Here is a 20,286-nt window from a genome sequence, read left to right on the forward strand (position 1 = left end):
AATATACATATATATATATATATTTATTTATAAAGGCACAAGCTCATAGCTGCGCACATACAAGCTCACACACATTTGTGCTCAGATATCAATATCTGCACACACAGAAGCTCATGCACACACAAAGAGACAGGCCTGTTAAAGCTCACAGATGGGCTGTGTGTCTGCCAAGTCCTATGTATGGAAAACTGTAATGAATATGATTACATCCTAAAGACTGGTGTGGTTTAGGTAATGAGCAAGACAAAGGCGGGCCACACAACAAACTATCCAGTCAGTTGTCTTTGCCAAAGTCTCTTACCTAAAATTCACACACTATAATATAATAAAATAATTTCTTTCTCAACAAAATCCTCTCACAGTATTTTGCTGTCATTTCAGTACAGTTTCCCGGTGTATGTGTGTGTAAGACTTGTCATAAAATATTACAAATATATACAGATTTTGACTTTAAAATATTATATTGCATGCAGAATACAGTAATACAGATAACTACAATACAGAGAGTGTTGCAAACTAAGTCCAGGGTTTAGTACAGGTGTAACTGTGTAGGAAATGCATCATAAGTGAATATGCTTTAACAAACCTTGCACCATGCACATTCAGAAAAACTTGTTTTAGGACTTCAGCCCTGGACTGAGAAAATTCATGAACATGTGGTTTGCTAATTTGGATATATGAAGCTCTGTGAACCTGTATTCTTCAGGATAAAATGGGAGGGACAGGCTTACTTGATCTACCCTGATGTACAATAATTACCTGTCAAGGTGCCTTGTCCAAAAATGGTCGTGGAAGATGGTGTTTGTTTTAATTCATATTCCGTTGGTCCATCATACAAGTGTTTATTAAAATTTCCTTTGAGTAACATGCAATAAAAACATAGACATAGACATGTCTGTGTCCATACTAGTACTGAAATTTAAAACAAGGTCACCTTCCATTTTAATGCTATGAAACATGCTTCCCCAACAACACTTAGAAAATCCACTGAGCCGACTCATTGCTTCTCTCACCTATTGGCTAGAATTCGCCACGATTCGACGACAAACCAATCAGAGCTTAGTTCGCTGAGTTTGAAATTCCACCGCTTTTACTAAACGCAAAAGTCACGTGAAAAAAATACAGTTCGTGTCCGTTGTAAACAGACTGAACTGGCCAATAGGAGGTTCGGGAGGTTGTTCTTTTCCTGTTGACGTCAGTAGCTCACCGAGCACCGTTCTGGTGCCAGGAACTGGATCGCAAAGCAGAGAAGGAAGGAGGAAACCAGAGGGAATAAGTGACGGATACAAAACAACGGGGGTCATATTGGATATATTTGGTCACTTAGCTATGGCTACAAAGACAGAATAGTGAGATCTAGTGTTTTTCAGACATGAGGCTTGGCTGATGTTCAGTGAGATAGCTAGCTGCTCCCGGATTCGCTCATCGAAGTTTTGGCTTAAGAAGTTCACAGCGGTACGGCTAGCCATTAACGTTATCACCGGGAGTGTTTTCTACCGCTGACACAGCCCGACTCTCACAGACAACATGGTGTCCTGGATGATTTCGAGAAGCGTTGTGTAAGTACAAACACAGCAGAGAGTAGTGAAAGTGAGCTAAAATGCACCTTCCACCATGTCGAGATAATTATGGCAGCTGATGGGATTGAGCTTTGTTAGCTTGCTTGGCTAACTGTTCCAGTCCTTCAGCTAATTTATGCCCTAAATCCTTTAATTTTCTAGATTATTGCGGAAACTTAGGCAACAAGAAACTGCATCATTTAAGTTAACAAATGATTACCAGGCACCTCAAACACACTGTATTGATTTTGTAATGTAAATGGGTACATAGCTAGTTTGGCCTAGTGGTTGGTGATTTGCTCTTGTGTCTAAAGCTAATAGGCTACTACCGTCTTGTTTATGAATCATGACCATGCACGCTGCTGGTGAGTCAGCTGTAACACTGTGAAACTTGTAAGGTGAGGTGGAACTTTTCAAGCCTTAACATGTTCAGTCCGTGAAGGAGTGTCAGGTACAGCTGCCATCTTGAAGATTTTATTATTCAGACCCTTCCCAAAATAACCTAGAAACCCATACGTGGTTGGGACATGGGTAGAAAGGCTTACTTAAACGAGTTTAAGTGGCTTTGCATTCATTTGTTTGGTATGGTCACTTCATACCTAGTTATCCATTGTCCTACCGGTGAAATCACTTGTGATGAAGGCAGAAATCAGAGATTCAGGTTAGCACAGCAGGGGGAAAGTGTATTTGATTATTTCTGGAGAAAAATGCCCCTTTTTGACCCAACAGCATGCCCCTCTACTATCTCTCTCTCTTCCTTGAACTGTCTGTCTTTTTGTGTCTGTGTACATCCAGGGTGGTAGTTACATAACTGCTGGTGGAGGTATAATGGAGGATAGGAATGTGGTGGAAAGAACAGAGGGGAGTGGTGGAGAATTATGGAAAGCCTCTCCTTTTTTTTCTCATGCAACTATCAAATGTTCCTTTTAAACAGAGATCCTTCCATATTGCTGTAAAGAAGACCCCTAATCATTACATTACACGACATCTATTCATTTGGCAGACATTTTTATCCAAAGTGACTTACAAGTGAGGGACAGCACTATCACATTATGCCACTTTTGCTTGTTTACACTGAAACCAACATAGCTGGGATAATGCCGCCCCATTGTATGATTTTAGAAAGCATGCCGGTGTGATGTGTAACACATCAGCGTTGATGTCTGTCCCAGCATTCCAGATTTCCCTTTTACAGAGACATTGATCCGCATCTGTGACTACCTCTGCTTATTGCTGGAACAACAATGCCCTCTATTCTGTCTTTGTACTTTTTATACAGTGAGGTGGAATAAAGGCGCAATGTTCTTGCCTTGAACAGGCTGTGTAAAAGGGGCTAGACACAAGTCCTTTGTTGTGGAATAATGAACACATTTCTTTTGTAACAAACTATTGTCACAGATCAATATGTGGTTCATCACTACTCTGTCCAGACCGGGGTCTTAGTAAAGTAAGCAGGTGTGCGTCGTAGACATTAATGCCTGTGGGTCCTTCATCTCATAACCTGTCTATAACTTTGTATGTACTCCTTCTGCGTCTAAATTCTGCCTTTTGCATAAAAAACATTCTACTGATGAAGTGCATTGATCAGTAGAATGTTTTGGAATCTACACTATAGATGTAAAAATCATGGATAAAGATAATCCAGTTTGCTGCTGGACATAACATGAACAAAAATACTGGACAAATTGTGTCCCATATTGATTCAAATCCACCGGGTACCGAGAAAAAAAAGTACTAGAATTTTGTTGGGAGGCAGAGGGCGACACGAAATTTGATGAAGGCGGCCGCCTCGCAATTCTCTATGCAGGAAAAACCCTGTTAAGTATTGCAATTCTTTTTTAAACTATTTTTAAATCACTATGCTGATTCCTGAGTTAATATTTTAATTTATTATTTACACTGAGATAGTGTAAAAACAGCTAGCTAAAAGTTAGTTAGCAAGCTAGCCAGTTAGCCTGTTAGCATTGGTGCATGAACTGGAGAGCCGGTAGTTTGTTCAAATAGCGGCTGGAAGTGGCCGGTTTCCCACTCGTGGTGAATAAATCCTCTTGTTTCACAGCACCACTGACTCGTAATGGTTTAACTTTCACTAACTGCTAACTTACCTCACTGATAATATGTGCTGAGTATATGTGTCTGGTTGCCAGAGGCATACAAATCTGCGGCAGAAATTCTAGTTTGAAAATGGGACAGTCCTAGTAGACCAACCATAATATTATATTGCAATTGAGAGAAGAGGAATGTGTGAGAGATAGGGATAAAACCTGCCACTAGGACCAACTTTCAAGTCACAGTAATTTTTGTAACTGTATCATAGAAAGCAAAGTCACCTTTTCAAATTAAAGCTAAAGTAAAGCACAATGATCACAGACATTCAGATATAACCGGCCAGATGAAAAACAAAGTCTCTGAATCAATAGACAGTCCATTAACAATGGATTCAGCCCATTGCTTTTTCCAACATACAGTATTTGTCCAGTTACACATTTTTGTTGGTGTGTGTTACTGACTATGAAGGGTAAAGACCTAACATTCAGCTTCGATTTGAGGGTGGTAAATTGCACAAATTGTTGCCCTTTCTACGCAAAGTTTGACAGTTTTTGGGTACTAAAATTTAATTGGACAAATTTGAATACTCTTAGTCATCATATTTGGTGTGAGATCCTTTTCAGTAAATGACTGGCTGATGTTATGACCCACACACATCTGCAGGGCAAACATAACATAGTGAGGAAATAATTCAGTGATTCTTATTACAATATGAATTTTGTCCATTAATGTACCCCTAACTGAACCTGAGTTAAATGAATAGATTAATCTGAAAAACAGGTGGAATGCAGTGTGTCTACTAAAATTGAATCTAGACAAGCTTAAACATCTCTGGAAGTTTACTGGCCTAGATTGTGTTCTCTGGAGCGTGGGTTTTCTGGTGGTCAGAAATGTTGATGTATTTTCTTTATAATAGCTACTGCTAAACTGTAGTGCTGTAGGGATTCTTTAAGCTTGCAACTCACAATGATGGAATTGTGCAATGTTAAATTCTTTTAATTAGGGCTGTACCAAACGATTATTCTTTAAACGATTAATCTAGCGATTATTTTTTCGGTTATTCAACTAATCTAAACATTATTTTTTTTAATTAACCTAACAGTTATTTCGCTGCACCATGGTGTTTCCTCTTTATGTGCTCGTGCATGACTGTCGCGCTAGAGTGATATGCCAGATGCACTTTGCAGAGTCTGCAGACTACCGCACTGTTGGTGTCAAGATTAAAGTATTCCCAAACTCTGGAGGACCGTGTGCGAGCCTTTTTTGCCGCGTGTTGCTCCACACGCTCCGTCGTACCGCTGGTAAACGCCGCCGTCACGTAGTCAATGACTTCAATTACGTCACCGCGTTGTCCCAGTCCGTGCGCTGCGCTTGTATCCGGGTAAACCAAAGACGATGGATATAAACGGTCCCATTAGAAAGTTCCGGTTTTGTTCTATGAACATTTACCCTGTGTGGTTTTACACGACGCGTTGACACTGAAATTCCACGTCGAATATTTTTTATAATCGACAACGTCGGATAATCGTCCCAGCACTACTTTTAATGTTGTTTAAGGTTTACACTTTCGTGAAGCTGACGTCTCAACAAATTTTCTTTTCTTTTTAAAAATTTGGTATTTAATGAGAGACAACTGAAACTTACTCTGTTAATTGTTTAAATGCAATATCAGAAAACACAATATCTTTCCTTTCCACTGTTTCAGTCATCCTTTACCACCTCTGCACCCCTCCATTCCAACAACCATCTCAAATGACAAGTCGTGTAGCAGTTTAAAAAAGTCAGACGCTGACTTTCAGCTCTTCAACCAACTTATTTTAGGCAACAGCCCAGCAGTCTTCAAGGAGTGGTTCCAGAGTATTTGTGTGCCTCTCTCCCAGTCTCTGTTTGTCCAGTTCTTTCTCCTTGCTACAGTCTCCCTTTTGCTGTTTACAAATGAGGGGTGGGGGTCGCAGTTCCGTATTCTGGTATCACGACACAAGATTGTGGATGTTTGTATTGTGGTTTTGGTCTCGATTGCAGAATCATTACACCCCTATCAAAAATAGCACAGCAGGCGGGTGAGCGGCTTCCAAATAAAGTACTGCATGAATGTACACATTTGTTGCAGAGCTGTTGTTTTGAATGACAACAAAGGGTGTTCATGATACTCAAGTGATTAATGATTTAAAAATACCTGTGTGCTTGAAACCTCAGGCTGCAGATCGTCATGTTACTCATGAGTGAGAATTTCTCTCTCTCGACTCGTTGCATTGTCTAAAACTGGTATGTTGTGTACAACCTGTCTGCTTGTACTTCTCAGCAGAGTGAAGAACAAGACTTTCAGGATCAGTAGGATACATCATGTACTTTAACTGCCTGTGGCACATGGTAACTGTTATTTATATTCGTCATTGTTGAGTTATATGCATGTAGCCAAACAATATACTTAAACTACATCCGAAAAACGGAGCCTTTAAAAGGCCCTGAAAATCCTACACCAAAAGTGGGCAATCAAATATTTGGCAAAGGACAGTTGCTGGGAGGGTTTGACAGATTATTATTACCTATTTTTGTGGCTTTGGCCTTCGTTTCAAAGTTTAGGTGCCTCTAAGTTTCTCTGATTGTTCATTGTTCATTGGACGAATACACAACAGAACTATTGTCAACAATCCTCATGTATGATGATTTTTCTTTTTCAGATGACGTGGCGATTATTTTTTTATCACTGCAACTAAAACATCTTGGTGTAGATGCAGATTGTTTTTATATGAAAAGAAGGAAAATTAGATCTCTTAATGTAGATGTAGTTTAACAAACAGATTACTTACCGTGGTTGTGTGCACAGTTTACCTGTGCAGTGAGGATTATTACTGACATTTCAGTTGTGTTCAGTTTTGCATCCTGATAACGTGGTTTAAATGATCTGGTTTGTTTTTATGATTGTCTGACTGCTTGTGTTTCTTGACTCGATGAACTTTGTAATATCACAGCATTCTCAGATTTCAGCTATTAATGCAATGACTGCCATGTTATTGTAAACAATACAATTCAAGTTTTAATAAACCAGAGTGATCTTTTTAAAATACACTGTGGGCCTTATGCAAGTGAGTTGCTCATTTGTTACTGTTATTTAAAGGATATTTTAGTCAGTGCAAGTGTTTTTGTGGCAAAATGTATGCCTCCAGAAATATGCAAAAACCACTGAGCTAAAGTTTGAACTTGTGAATTATGTGTTAAGTCAGTTTTTAAATGTGGGGAGATTCAGAGAGCTATGAGAGCAGTGTAAATGATATATGCCATTTATTTCCCTATGAGGAAATACTCTGGGGAGGTACAGACCTGGACTGTAACCAGTCCCATTTGCTGTAGCAGCAGTTCTCTCAACAATCCTCCCTCTGTGTTTTTAGGGGAAAAGTCTTGTAATCAAATTCTTATTCCTGAAGCTCAAACCAGATGGTGGGAGCTCAAATCTTGGAGATCTCTAGATTTTTCCCCCTGCTTCTCTTCCCTCTTGGTGTGTCTCTTGTTTTTTATTGCTCTTGTTCTCTCTCTCTCTCTCTCTTTCTCTTTGCTCTTTCTCTTGTCTTCCTGTCCTCCCCCTCCCTCCATCTGGTTGTTGGTGGTGTACGGTGTCAGGAAACCAGGGAAATTGACCTGGAGCCCAGAGTCAAGGCCCATCTAAAAGCAAGGGGCTATTTTCTCAGCTGCATGCAGAGAGAGGAGGAGGGGGGGTGTTGAAATGGGAAGAAGGAGAATAAGGGGGGAGCGAGGGGAAATAGAAATATGGTAGTTTTGGAATGAAGAAGGGGCCCTGCTTTTCACTAAATTGTTTCAAGAACATTTCAGTGCACGTCCAACTTCTTTTGTGAGAGTTTGGTTTATGGAGAAAATGTCTCTACTGGTCTTCAGTGAGTCAGAAAGAAGAAAATGTCATTTAATACCTTGAAAACCTAAGAAAAAGGTCATAGATACAGTAATTGAAAGGTTGGAGTAATGAAGGTTGGTCTTTAGTGAAGTTATAGTGGTTTCAGAAATTATTCAGACCCCTTCACCTTTTGTAGACTTTATCATGTAGTAGATATTAATACAAAGGTTTCAGAGAGTATTAACTTTTTTTTTTTTTTTTTTTTAAATCTTTAACTAACCCTAACAACAAAATGAAAACATTTCTGGTTTTGATTTTTAACAAAACTTTCTAAAAGTATGTCTTCACTTAGTCATTATGGATTACTGAATGTAGACTGATGGGCCAAATGGCAATTGTATCCATTTAAAATTAAGCCCAAACAAAAAGTGAATACTTTCTGAGACCTTTGTATTAGTGAGTAGGCTAAAGGAAATCTTTTGCTCAATAAATGTTATACCTGTATTTTTTTATTTTATTTTTTATGGTGCGTGGTCAGTGCCATGGAAGATTAGTCATTTGTGATGTACTAGTATGTCTCATCAGTGAAAGTTTTCCATTTAATCTCTTTTTAACAGTCCATGTGAGTAGCATGCAACGACTTAAATAAATACTATAGGTCTGGCAGCTGTGGGTATATATAGGTCCTACAAGTAGATCAGATACTGATACTATCCAGTCACACTCCTCTTCATTCAAGCAGAGGGATCCTTTTGAACCCGACTGATACAGTTTAATGTGAATATCATAACCAAGTTAAATATGAACACACTGGCATCAAACAAACACATTCTGCTTGAATCAGCAGTTTCTTAGACTTTCCAGTGATATTGTCTCTGATGTCCAGTACATGTCTGTCGTATCTTGTGCAGTTTGCTAGAGTTTGTCTTCAGTATCAAAAGTAATCTGGATGATTGCTGTATGAACATCAAGGCAAACCCAAACTACTAGTAGTTAAAATAGCAAGACTTTCCATGGTGCAGATTGACCAACATGTAAAGAAGAAGTCTAAAAAGCAGGGCTCAGATGTAGTCAGTACCTAGTTCACAGACTCCATGGCCCTTTCCAAAATCACTCCTTTCTCACTATATAATGCACTATATTATCATTATATGTACTCTATTATATTTACTGTGTGCAACTTTATTTGAGTGAGTGAATTTGAGTGTGAATGTATCCAGTACATAGAGCCCTTAAAAATGAATGCAAAAGAAAAAATGTGTCCATAGTAGGGCCATCACTATTCATCCAAAATTTGAACATATGTATGAGTGTGGCAAAAAAATATTCAACCTGTTGGAACCCAAACTTTACCGTCAATAGCTGTGTCCTAATTCAGGGGCCACGTCCTTCGGAGGACATGGTCTTTGAAGGCGTGGCCTTTGTAGCTGTCAAAGACTGTGAAGGCTGAACCGAAGTGAGACAGTCTGGCCAATGGAGGATTTTTTTTTTTTTTTAAGCCCCTTGGTTTTTTAACAGTTGTACGATTAGCTGTTCATCTGAGCTGAACTCATATTTAATCCTTGGGCTCTCTATTGGCGTTGTTTGCTGACATACTATTTTCATTACTGGCACGCAGTGAATCTTGGGATAAGTTGTGCCATGAAGGAACAACCTGTTGGATCTTTTGTGATCCAGGAAAAAGAGGCCGCATTCTCAGCTGCATTTAAAGGAGCCTTTTGAATTGGAACACAGCTTATCAGTTTATCGCCAGTTTGGAGTAGTTTGTGTCTTAGAATTCATTATTCATTACCAGCTTGACCTATTGCTGTCATACTGACCTATTAGAAAACTAAGCTGATAAATAAACATGGAGGACACTAGAGAGCAAAGCCGTGCTCATCTGATCAGTTGATGTGTCTGAGGAGCATTATGTTGAAGTATTGATGTAATATAGGTGGCAAAAGATAAGGCTGTTTGCCAAGTGGTCGAGGCAACAGAAACTAATGGAGCTACGTCAACTATACAAACAGACTGCCTATAGTTTTCCGAAGCTCGTAAAAGGGCGTGCACCAGTAACATAGCAAAGATAAGACAGCAACATTTATATGCAAGGATATGTGGTCCAGTTGTATGACACCACATTGGAAAATATATACTGTAGTATAGGGTAAGGTGGTGGAGTTTGGGAGGCATGGTATGCGAAACTTAGTCCATTGCATGTACACTACTTTCTACTAACAATCCCAATATGCAATTCTCCTCACTTTTCTGATCGTTCTAACGTGTGTATCAACGAGGTTGTGTTGTGTAGTTTTTCTTGAAGCAATGCAATGAATTTCACTATGTGGCAGCAACCAGCCGGGGGCAATTTCAATTTTCAACAGAGAAAAATGAATACTCAGCTGCTGATGCGTGGGCTGCTGTAGGCATCGCAGGTCAACATGAAGAAAGACAGGCGAAGTTTGGTGTGGGAACATTTCAAACTAAAAAAATAACGAAGCTCATTGTAAACATTGCAATGCCGTGTATAAGGGCTGTAGCTTTGGCTTGTTATTTGTGAAGAGGTTTGGCTCAAAGTCTTGGGCTCCGCTGCCATTAGGAGCGCTGCATATCTTTTTTGTTCTGTTTAATAGTAAAACAATGAAACTTTAACTGCCTTGATTAAGAGGATTGTTATTGGACCATAATTTCTTCTTGGAATAACGATTTCATAAAGGAAAAAGATGGTTTCTTTAGTATTTTCTGCTATAGGCATTTTTTAATATAAAAAATTAATCGATAATTGATAGTTAATTTTCCCGATGATCGAATAGGGTGCCCATCCCTAATTTCGATGCTTTGGCAACAGTGTTTATTGAAATGTTCATGCCAATAAAGCACCTTTTTAATTTGAAAAGTGACTATTCCAAAGCCTGTAAATAAAGGGACTGATATGCTGCCTCTCTTAGCTATAGGTCTACTGTGCTGTAGTGCTGCAGATCAGTCAATATTTCTCAACATCCATAATGAAACAACTCTTAAAGGCAAAGACTTTGAATTAAGGATGTTATTACTCATGAGTTATCATTTCAGGCCCATTGATGTTGCTGCAGTTGGTAAAAACAGCTTATGATTTTCTGAATTTACTTGGAGCAAATCATTGTATATTTGCAACTCCTGAAATGACTGCAGTGTATGAAATGACCGACAGGTGATTCATACAGATTCCTGTTTACTACTGAGGCTTGGTTTTCCTCTCCTTGATTGTACATCTGTCCCAGACTAACCATCCAATCCCCACCGTTTTCCTGCACAATAAACTATCCTACAAGAGGGACAGTGCTCACTGCATACATACAAACATGCCCACATACCACTGTAACAAACTTTTATGTTTTGTGCTTGTGGCTCTGCAGTATTATTCTCTACCATTATGCAAATAAAGCAGAGTGAGTTGAAATTACAGTGTGACAAAGAGATGGAGACGAGATGAAGAGAGAGTTTTGGAGCTGTGGCAGCTTTGCTGTTTCTATAGCAACAGCAGGAAAATAAACCGTTGTGGTTCTTGGCAGCTTGCCTGCTGCTCAGGGGACTCTGGTCAGAGGCAGTGTGTCTGTATACAAGACTGTATATGATGTGTCTATGTGTGTTTCATTGCTGTTATGTGAAATCCTCCTTAGATCCAGATTTTTATGGTTTAACTTTAGTCGAAGGATTCCATGCTACATACAGTATCTGTACATTCCTCCTGTGCAGCCAGGTCAGGGTTGTCACATCGGGGCAAGCAAATTACTTGAGACCAGTGTTTCACTGCATCCTTACGAGGTTCTTGGCATATCAAGGTCCCATCAGATTTCTAAAATATTTGGAAACCCAAACCATAGGGGGATTGGGCTAAAACAAGAATGCTATTCTTATACTTTGATCAAACTACATGGTGTTTTTGTCTTTTTAAATGCTTACGTTGTCAGTTTAGGCAGTCAAAGAGTAGATTCTTGATGTGACTTAAGAGAGCGACATGGCAGACTAGACGTTGGTCCCTGATGAATCACACCCTGCCGTCTTTCACTACATGCGTGATGCCAGGAACACACTTCCGACATTGCATGTGCATGGCAGTTGTGTCAGTGACCTGCTCTGGCTCACAGGTGTGTGTGCGTGCTCACACCGATTGCATGTCTGCTGCGTCGCTGCTACTGCCACTTCTATCTTTCTACATAGACTTTGTAGGCTACTCGAATGTTGGATTTCTTTTCATTATGAAATAATTTTTGCGTTATTTTGACAGAAAATGTCACTAAAATGTCACTGTCTCCACATGCAGCTTCTAAAATGGTTAAAAAAAATATTTTTTCACATGACATTCATATTCATATTCAGATTAAGCCTAGACATTGAAACTATAGCGAGGCGTAACATGCACACCTCACACAGGCAGTGTGTCCGCTTTAAACCTTTAACATGGGTGCCGAAATGAAAACCAAGATGTTCCGCAGCTGCCACACACACACACACACACACACACACATTGCAGCCAAGGACCAACAAACAACAAATGTTTAGCTACATTATCATGGTTTTATAAATGGAAGTGATCTTGGAATCATTCATGTTCACTGAGTGGTGAAGTCGGGATCTGCCCTTTTTCCTTCAGAGTCAATAGAAAGAGAATGAATGTGGAGTGAGAAGTATAAATATGTGTGCACAGCTGTGATTCATTTGGTATGAAGCTCCTGGCCTCGGGAGTGATAGTCAAATTGTTACAGGTTTACTGAAATGAAATAAAATAACTTTATTCTCTCTCTTCTTCATGTTTACGGTTGTGTGCTGAAGCTTACTGTGCTGCTACTGATCAGTCGTACACATCATACAAGTGTTTTTGTTGGGATGTCACGAGGTGTCTCAGTTGATTGTCTTGCACTTGGACGTCCTATATGCCTCATGTCTTTTGGGTTGACTCATTCTTGGGTGTAGTCTCGGCCTTAGTCCCATTAAAGGTGACAGTTTGAAGATAGCAGGATTTACAGACAGTAGAAATACAGTTAAAGGGGAACCAATTGTACACACCAAAGTCCCCTCCCATTTCCCTTTTGTTACAAGACAGACACGTTGCCTGAGTGTTTTTGTGCGGCTGAATGAATGGGCATTCTCTAGTGCTCTTGAAAGAGAGAATACTGTAGTGGCCAGAATATAAAACAAAACTTTTTTCTGGAAATTTAATACGAGAAACTGGGGTTATCTTCTATTTGAGGACGAGACAATTACTACGTGTTGACTTTTTAAAATGTTTTGTTGCCTTAATGTTGCTAAGCTAGCAAGTATTTTCAGATCCGTCTGTTGTGATTCTTTTAGAGTTAGGTCTAAAGGTCTTTGGGTGGTCCAGATTAGGCCCCCAAATTAATTTGCATGCATTGCTAAGGGAACCATATAATGGTGGAATCCAGAGCATCTTATACAGCATGAAAGTGGATACACTTTGTAATATAAAATGTTACCAAACACACTTGTGGCTAAACTAAAAGATAGGCAATGTTACCTGGCATTGCATTTTGAGTTATGCATTAATCCAAATGAAACCACCGTGCTTGCAAAGTTGTGTTTTTAGGTCTCGCATTTTAGGTCTTTGCACGTTGTACTCGACCCTAGGGGGGGTGATGAAGCGTTTTAACCAACAGATGTCGTTGGTGAGCTTTCCAAATATTATATCTAGGACTACGTCAACATTACTACGTTTTTATTTTAAAACGGCGATTTCAAACAAAATCGGTCTCCGTCCAGACTATCACCCCTGAAAAGGCCTACATACCTGAGCAATCACGTACACTGGGCATGTGTGAGCCGTTGCAAACAGAAAGCAGGTAGAATATATTTTATTTATAGGTGCATTTCAAGGCACTTAAGGACACCTTACAATGCACAGTAAAAGATAATAAATAACGAGCACAAGGCATAAAATACAGAACAAGTTAGAATAAGTGTAATTTAAATAAATGTAATTTCACACCTTTTTATGTGAAAAAGGTGGCAACTGGTTTGGTTTTACTTGACAATACATTATTCACAGCACTTTGAGGATATCAAAGTATTGATTCAAATCCACCAAGTCCCGAGAAAACAAGTACTAGAATTCTGTCGGGAGGCGGAGGTGTCAGCATTTTATTTTTCAAATACGGGACGATCCCGTACGGGACGGGTGGCAACCCTATTCACCTGTTTGAAGAGCAGCAAAATCAGTTCGCCGCCTCCTTCCGCTGGCAGAAAATCCAGCGCGTCCGTAATCTTCTTCTTTGGCAGTTTCGGATGGCTCTGCCTGATGCACGGGTTACGATACAACGCCACTACATTGCCGTAGTGGTGTACAGCCGCGATTGCAGTTACAAATGTTAAATCCACCGAGTACCGAGAAAACAAGCAGTAGAATTTTTTCGGGAGGCGGCACAAAATTTGACGGAGACAGTCGCCTCGCAATTCTCTATGCAGGAAAAACCCTGACCACATATATTATGTGTATGGATGAGAGACATGGATATAAAATGCAACTTGATTGATTGGTGGAGCCAAGTAAATGTTTTGTGGGGGGCAGGTAGAAACCCAAGCAGTGATATGTGATATTTTCGTGTTGATAAGTGTCCCCTAATGATATCCAGGAAGTACTTAAGCATAATGTTTCCATTCTGTTTCCAATCATGAAAGAGTTGCTATGCAGGTAGCAGGAATGAACAGACAAAACAGCACTCTTCAGCAGTGCAGTGCAAACCACCACAGCCCAGAGACACTCAAATTCAAACAATGAATATGTTATTTGTACATAGCAAATCCTGTTTGGGTAATTGCAAAAGAACAAAAGAAGAGTGCAGTGTAGTGTTGAAACCTGCACTGGACCAGACGTGGAACCAAACCCCACATTACCCCCAGCCGCTGCTGCTTTAGAAGATTAGAGGAAACACTGAGTCATCGTCTTGTGTTCCAGTGGTTTGCAGACTCTGGGTCAGAACCCAACACCCAATCATTGCAGGATATAAATAAGTCCTCAGGTTGTTCTGCTAGAACAGATGATGGCTTATAACTGGAAAATCACAATTTTGTATGTAAGCCTCAGTTTGCACTTAGAATTATACTGAACAGCCATTTTGGTTTTGGTGAAAAATCCCCTTCATAACTATGAAGGAAACTGTTGTGACTGAGAAATCAGACATAAATGTGTAGACGTACTGTAGACTTCAAACTCTACTTTATGTAAATAGAGCAAATGTCTTCATCAGTGTTTCTCCAGCATATATATATATATATATATATATATATATTCTGTAGATTCTGTCAGCATATAAAGCTCCAACACAGAGGCCAATATTCAAATTGTCTGACAGATCAAATGAGCCCTTTCACATTCAGCCACACTTTTTTGTTTCCAGGTTCTAAGTATTAAGAAAATATTAGTAAATGGGTAACTGTTTAAGCTGTGAGAGTAATAGAAGTGATAAGCTACATGTTGTGTGTTTTCTCTCCCTGCAGGCTGCTGTTTGGGACCTTGTATCCTGCATACTACTCTTACAAAGCTGTCAAGACCAAAAATGTCAAAGAATATGTAAGTTCATGAGCTTCACTCAGCTCAGTTTATGGATGTGCTTGATTTTTGCATGACCCTAACACTGTATTTTAAGTAGGAATGCCCCAATCAATAGGCTACGTGATCGGTACATTGTAATTAAAACCAATCACCTGTGGTTAATACTCTGTTGTCTGCAGGTGAGAGGTTCACTGTGTACTGTGTAGTGTAGTCCCACCTCCCACCTTGTTCACTGCGCTGGTGTGCGACAGGCCACCAAAACAAAACAAATGTTTTTCATTCCATTTCACTGAATGCAGTTTGAAAGTATTTGGAATTTAAATATGAGGGAGGATATGTTTATGTTAAGATTAGGGCTCCCAGTTAAGTTTAAACACAAATGCTACTAAATGAAAGAGTGACAGTAAAGTCACTGTTCCAAATCGTCTCCCAAGAAAATCTCGCATTTCACAGCGGAATGCTGTATATAAATTTTGAAGGGGAAAATATTCCGAGCTTTACAGCTGACAGTTCTGAACAAGATTTTAAGAGTTGGTGTGTTTTTTATTGATTTGATTTTATTTTAATGACAACATCTTTGTCAAAGAAAGTGTTCCGTTACTTAAAGACAGATTACTGTCTAAATGTAAAACAGATGAGCAAACAGATGAGCATTAGGATTTGATTGTACATCTCAATTTCTTTTAGAGAATTTGAACTAATCTAACTCAGCAGCAGATGGGCAGCGTTAAATCCTGTGTCCTCTCCATATACATTAATGGAATCATTTTACTGCCAAAGATGCACATTTTATGAATTCTCAGCTGGAAGCCCTACATTTAAATGGCAGCCATATTAATAGAGTATCTCAAAGATTCTTCTGTCTGTGTTTGTAGACATTGACTGTACTGTCTAAAATTATTAGAATATCAGAATGTGAATTGTGTCTTCGCACTGATTTCCATTTAGACCAGGGTCTGATGGGGACCTACAGTATATATGCGTATAGATTTAAGGGCTTGAATATGTTTTCGTGATGGAGTCGGGTGATGTAACTAATGCCAGTGAGAGTGAAATCGCAGTCCACTGAGTTAGTAACACATTCACACACAGCTTTAATGCACCAGCACAGGGGTTCAGATGCAGTAAGCAGTGGCTTTCACTCTGTTTCTCTCTCTAATTGTCTCCCTCACTCTCTGCTTCTGTTTGCTTTACTGATTCTCAAGTCTGTTTCCTTTGTTGTGTAATGCAGCTGGGTAACAAAAACAATAGAGACACAGCAACAAAAACTGAACATTAGAATCTACATGAAGGTAGGATTTACTGTAGGACTGTTCTATGAGACGACTAGTAATAAACCTTGTCTTCTTGGGTGAGTCTCTACAAGCTTTACACATCTAGATTTGGATAGTTTATTCCTTTCTTCCTGACAGATCCTTAAAGCTCCGTCAGGTTGGATGAGAAGTGTCTGTCAACTTCCATCTTGAAGCCTTTCCACAGATGTTCTATGGGGTTTGGGACTTGTCCCAAAGACATCAGCCACCACTTGTCTTAGCTGCTCGCTTTGGGTAATTGTTGTGCTGAAAGGTGAACCGTCAACCCCCTCATCTCAGGTCACCTTCACTCTGGAGCAGGTTTTCTTCAATGACCTTTCTGTATTTACCTGCATTCATCCTTCCCTCAGTTCTAACCAGGGAGAAATAGCATGATGCTGCCCCCACCATTCTTCACCATACAGATGGTACTATTCATCTCTTTATCTCCCAAGCGCATATACTAAGGAGTTTAAGCATACACTGAGTTCGTTACATTAAGATAATAGCTCTTTTACAGTTGGCCATTGCCTGTATCTTCTTTTATGTGACTCGAGTTGCAGCATACCCTGCCAGAGGTTACTCTAGTTCATCACAAAGTTGGCTTGTAAATTCATTCCAGAGGCCCAGCCCTCTTTCTCTTGTTTTTATTACTTTAGTGTCTGTGTTTCTGTGTGGACATGTGTCCATACAGTACATGTGGGTGCATGCTGACATGCTGAACATTCTCACCTTCAAGAAAAGTGAAACCAGTGATTGAAACAACCTCTTCTCCCTTCTTTCACCAAATTAGCAGGTATAAGCAGTTTTTTTTAAGCGCAGGTGAACCCACAAAAAAAGGCGTTTCACACTGCCTTCCTGTTCGGACTGAGAAGACACAGACATACAGCTGCAAGGATCAACGTTGTCACATGCAGTCACAAAGCAAACACAGGGGAGGGAACATCTTCACCGATTCAAAGAGTGAGCTGTAAGCCGCTGTGCAGACTAGTAAAATGGGTCTGTCGTGTCTCATCCCCAGGTCGCTGCCGCTGTAAGTGTCTGAGCCTGCATGTGAGAAGCTTTGGTGATTGTGTGTTTTTAAAATGATTATGATGGCTGCAGTCTACTCTCAGTGGAAGGAGTAGCTGTGGTGTTTCTGGTGTAACAGTGCTGTACTGTGACAGATCTGTTTAGAATGTACAGAAAAGGGGTGAAAATTAGTGTGTTCACCCGTGTGTCATGTTTTCAGCTGAAGCTGATAAATACTTATGACTACTGCAGATTCATTTCACCTGGGAGTGAATGCAGGCTTTTTGTCCACTGTAAAAGGGGCTATAGATGAATCCCATTCTTCTATACCTCCTTAACAGGACTGACACCACCCAGTTAGAAGTAACATTGCCGTGTACTGTCCCTCACTCTCCGTCTGCTACATCTTCACTGCTGACACAGGGATGATAAAGAGCTGTATGGGGGTAGTTAAAGCTAGGCGACCCCTAGGCTACGCTGTTTCGCTCTGTTACAGACAAATGGGCTTCTATGCTAAACTGCATCCCATTCTAACTTGAGCAGACTTGTCCAATGGCCTGTGCTGTCAGTGCTGCAGGAAGTGATTGTGTATACAGTGTTTTTGTGTGACAATTGAAACACGTTGTCTTATTCTTCAGGCAGATTCTGCTTCAGGACTGACTCAGATGCCAAAGTGCCAGCTTTACTCGGAACATTAATGAGCACAGACAATGTTCACTGCGGTGTGGGAGTCGGGGAGTGTTCACATCAAAATTTTTAAACAAAAACACCGACCCTAACAATATAAAGTCATTTGAAATGACTCTGAACCAAACTTGTCAGCTGCTGGGGCTATAGCATGTATATGTCCCGACTGCTGCCTGGCTCCATCACCATGCTCTTTCCACCAAGTTTAGCTTTACCAGTCGGTCCACTGGCTGCAGAGAGCTGAAGTCAGGTGTTTTTTTCCTCTCTCTCTTTTAATGGGAGGCAGTTATTCATAGATAGGGCTAGTAAATGTCTGCTATTGCCTCAGGAAGGCAAATGGCTGCTGTATATTTCACTGAGGTCATGTCTTAATGTCCTCCCTACTGATGAGATGAAAGAGGGAGGGAAAGAGAAAAAATGCTGGTAGAGACAGAGAGAGGGAGAGAAAAGGGTATGACGTGGAAGATGAAAGGCAGAGGTAGAAGAGAGACAGAAGCAGTGGAGGCAGAAGGAGATTGAAACATATAAATTAGACGTCCATCTCACCGGCTCTCTGTTTCACACTCTCCTTTACATTTATCATTCCCATGAGCCTGTGTGTGAGTGCGGAGGGAGTTCATGATGAGGTCACCAATTAACCAGTCCAGCAGTAACGGTGCAGGCAGTGGAGAGAGAGTGCAATGTGTCTGTGTGTGAACAGTGTAAACCTAATGTGAGATATACAGCATGTGTGAGTTTGTGCTTGTGAGACAGGTGAATGTCTGTGTGTTTGTGTTCACTGTCCTTCTCTGGTGTTCTCACACATTCAAACACGCACTCTTTACTCTCTCGCTCTCTCTCTCCACACACACACACACACACACACGTTGACATTTCATTAGCTAGTGTCAGTGTGTGTTCAGTCATGTGGCTGCAGACGGGTCTGGCTAATACCTCAGCCTGCCATGTGACTGTCTGCCTGCCTGCCACCGTCTACCGCTGGCTTTGATATGGAAATCCAGCCAGAAGAGCATGGACAACCCTTAAAGAGGGACTGCGAGAACAAGGGAGCAGGGAGGACAACAGAGAGCATAAAAAGAAACTGATATAAAATCCAAGCCTCAGTACTACTGGCCTGAGAGGGGACAGGGTGCAGGATTAAAGAAGGAGGAAAAGAGAAGGAAGTAGAAGAACCAGATAAACCTCAGATTATCTAACACTTTGGCCTTACCAATTGTAAAAGTGGCTTCAATTAATTTATTAAATTCCTTAAGCACTCACCATAATGACCACGTGCACTTGATAGATCAGTTCAGAACGGGGATAGTAGAACAATAGGCACTGCATCAGCCCTACTATAACAGTCATGTGTTTCCTATATTTTCCCAGCTTGCAGCAGCTCTGCTCAATCTGAAATTTCTTTGAGTGGTTTTGCTGAAGACAAATATAAAAATAGCAAAGTGTTTCAGTTTCTGCAATTTGATTTACTTACCTCATTTCTAACAGCTGACACAGAAGGTGGCAGGGTGGAATCAAATATAACTTAATTCCCAAGAATGATGTTATGTTCTTGTGAGAAATGTAGACATCTTTTATTAGCTCAGTAAGTTTACATAGCTTTTGTCATCAAATTGTAGGACAGGTGAAATTCTGCATTACTGACTTAACAATGCCCCTTAAATATTAGTGAATTTAAAAAAGTTGTTCGGTGTTGACAGTCCAATGCTGGATTTTAAAAAAGGTTTCTTTTACAATTCAGATTTTTTTTCTTTTAGAATAGTGACAAATCGTGACTAAGACTGAACAGGACATTTTACAAGGTTATAATAAACTTGTTAGCACTCTCTCTGTAATGCTGACACTGTTTACAGACACTAAATGCCTTTGTTTGGTATTGTGGTTCTGCAGTTTCTTGTTAGCTATCAGCTGATCAGTAGAAATGTCTGTCTAGCTTCATGGTTCACTGTCGTCCCTGTTTAGGTGCGATGGATGATGTACTGGATTGTTTTTGCCCTTTACACTGTGGTGGAGACAATCACTGACCTAACACTGGCATGGTGAGTTTCACACAAAAACAAATGCACACAGTCTCGTATCAGTGTCTTTTAAGTATTTTCTAAAATTCCACAGCCCTGTTGTTTGTGTTTTCTATGTTTTGATGATGACTACTTGTAGGGGGGGTGGTATGCTGATTCTATTACGAATGGAAATTCACTTGTTTATATGAAATATGTTGGTAATTGAAATTTCAGTGGTAACTAATGTAATTAGAATGGACTTGCAGTAATGAGTATGGCAGCTGGATGAATGTGTACAGATATTTTTCTGGAGCTT

General features: G+C 40.1%; 1 protein-coding gene across 1 annotated transcript in view; it reads left to right on the forward strand.

Annotated features, from left to right (window-relative positions):
* Positions 1–1,212: 1,212 nt before the first annotated feature.
* reep3b (receptor accessory protein 3b) overlaps positions 1,213–20,286 on the forward strand; it is a 39,260-nt gene continuing 20,186 nt past the window's right edge. Inside the window, exons 1-3 of the mRNA XM_056366921.1 lie at positions 1,213–1,559; positions 14,929–15,001; positions 19,933–20,009. Of these exons, the coding sequence (XP_056222896.1) occupies positions 1,528–1,559; positions 14,929–15,001; positions 19,933–20,009 (182 nt within the window). The 5' untranslated portion in view covers positions 1,213–1,527. The remainder of the gene's footprint in view (positions 1,560–14,928; positions 15,002–19,932; positions 20,010–20,286) is intronic.

Source organism: Seriola aureovittata, chromosome 21 (assembly GCF_021018895.1).
Source record: "Seriola aureovittata isolate HTS-2021-v1 ecotype China chromosome 21, ASM2101889v1, whole genome shotgun sequence".
NCBI classification, from domain to species: Eukaryota; Metazoa; Chordata; class Actinopteri; order Carangiformes; family Carangidae; genus Seriola; species Seriola aureovittata.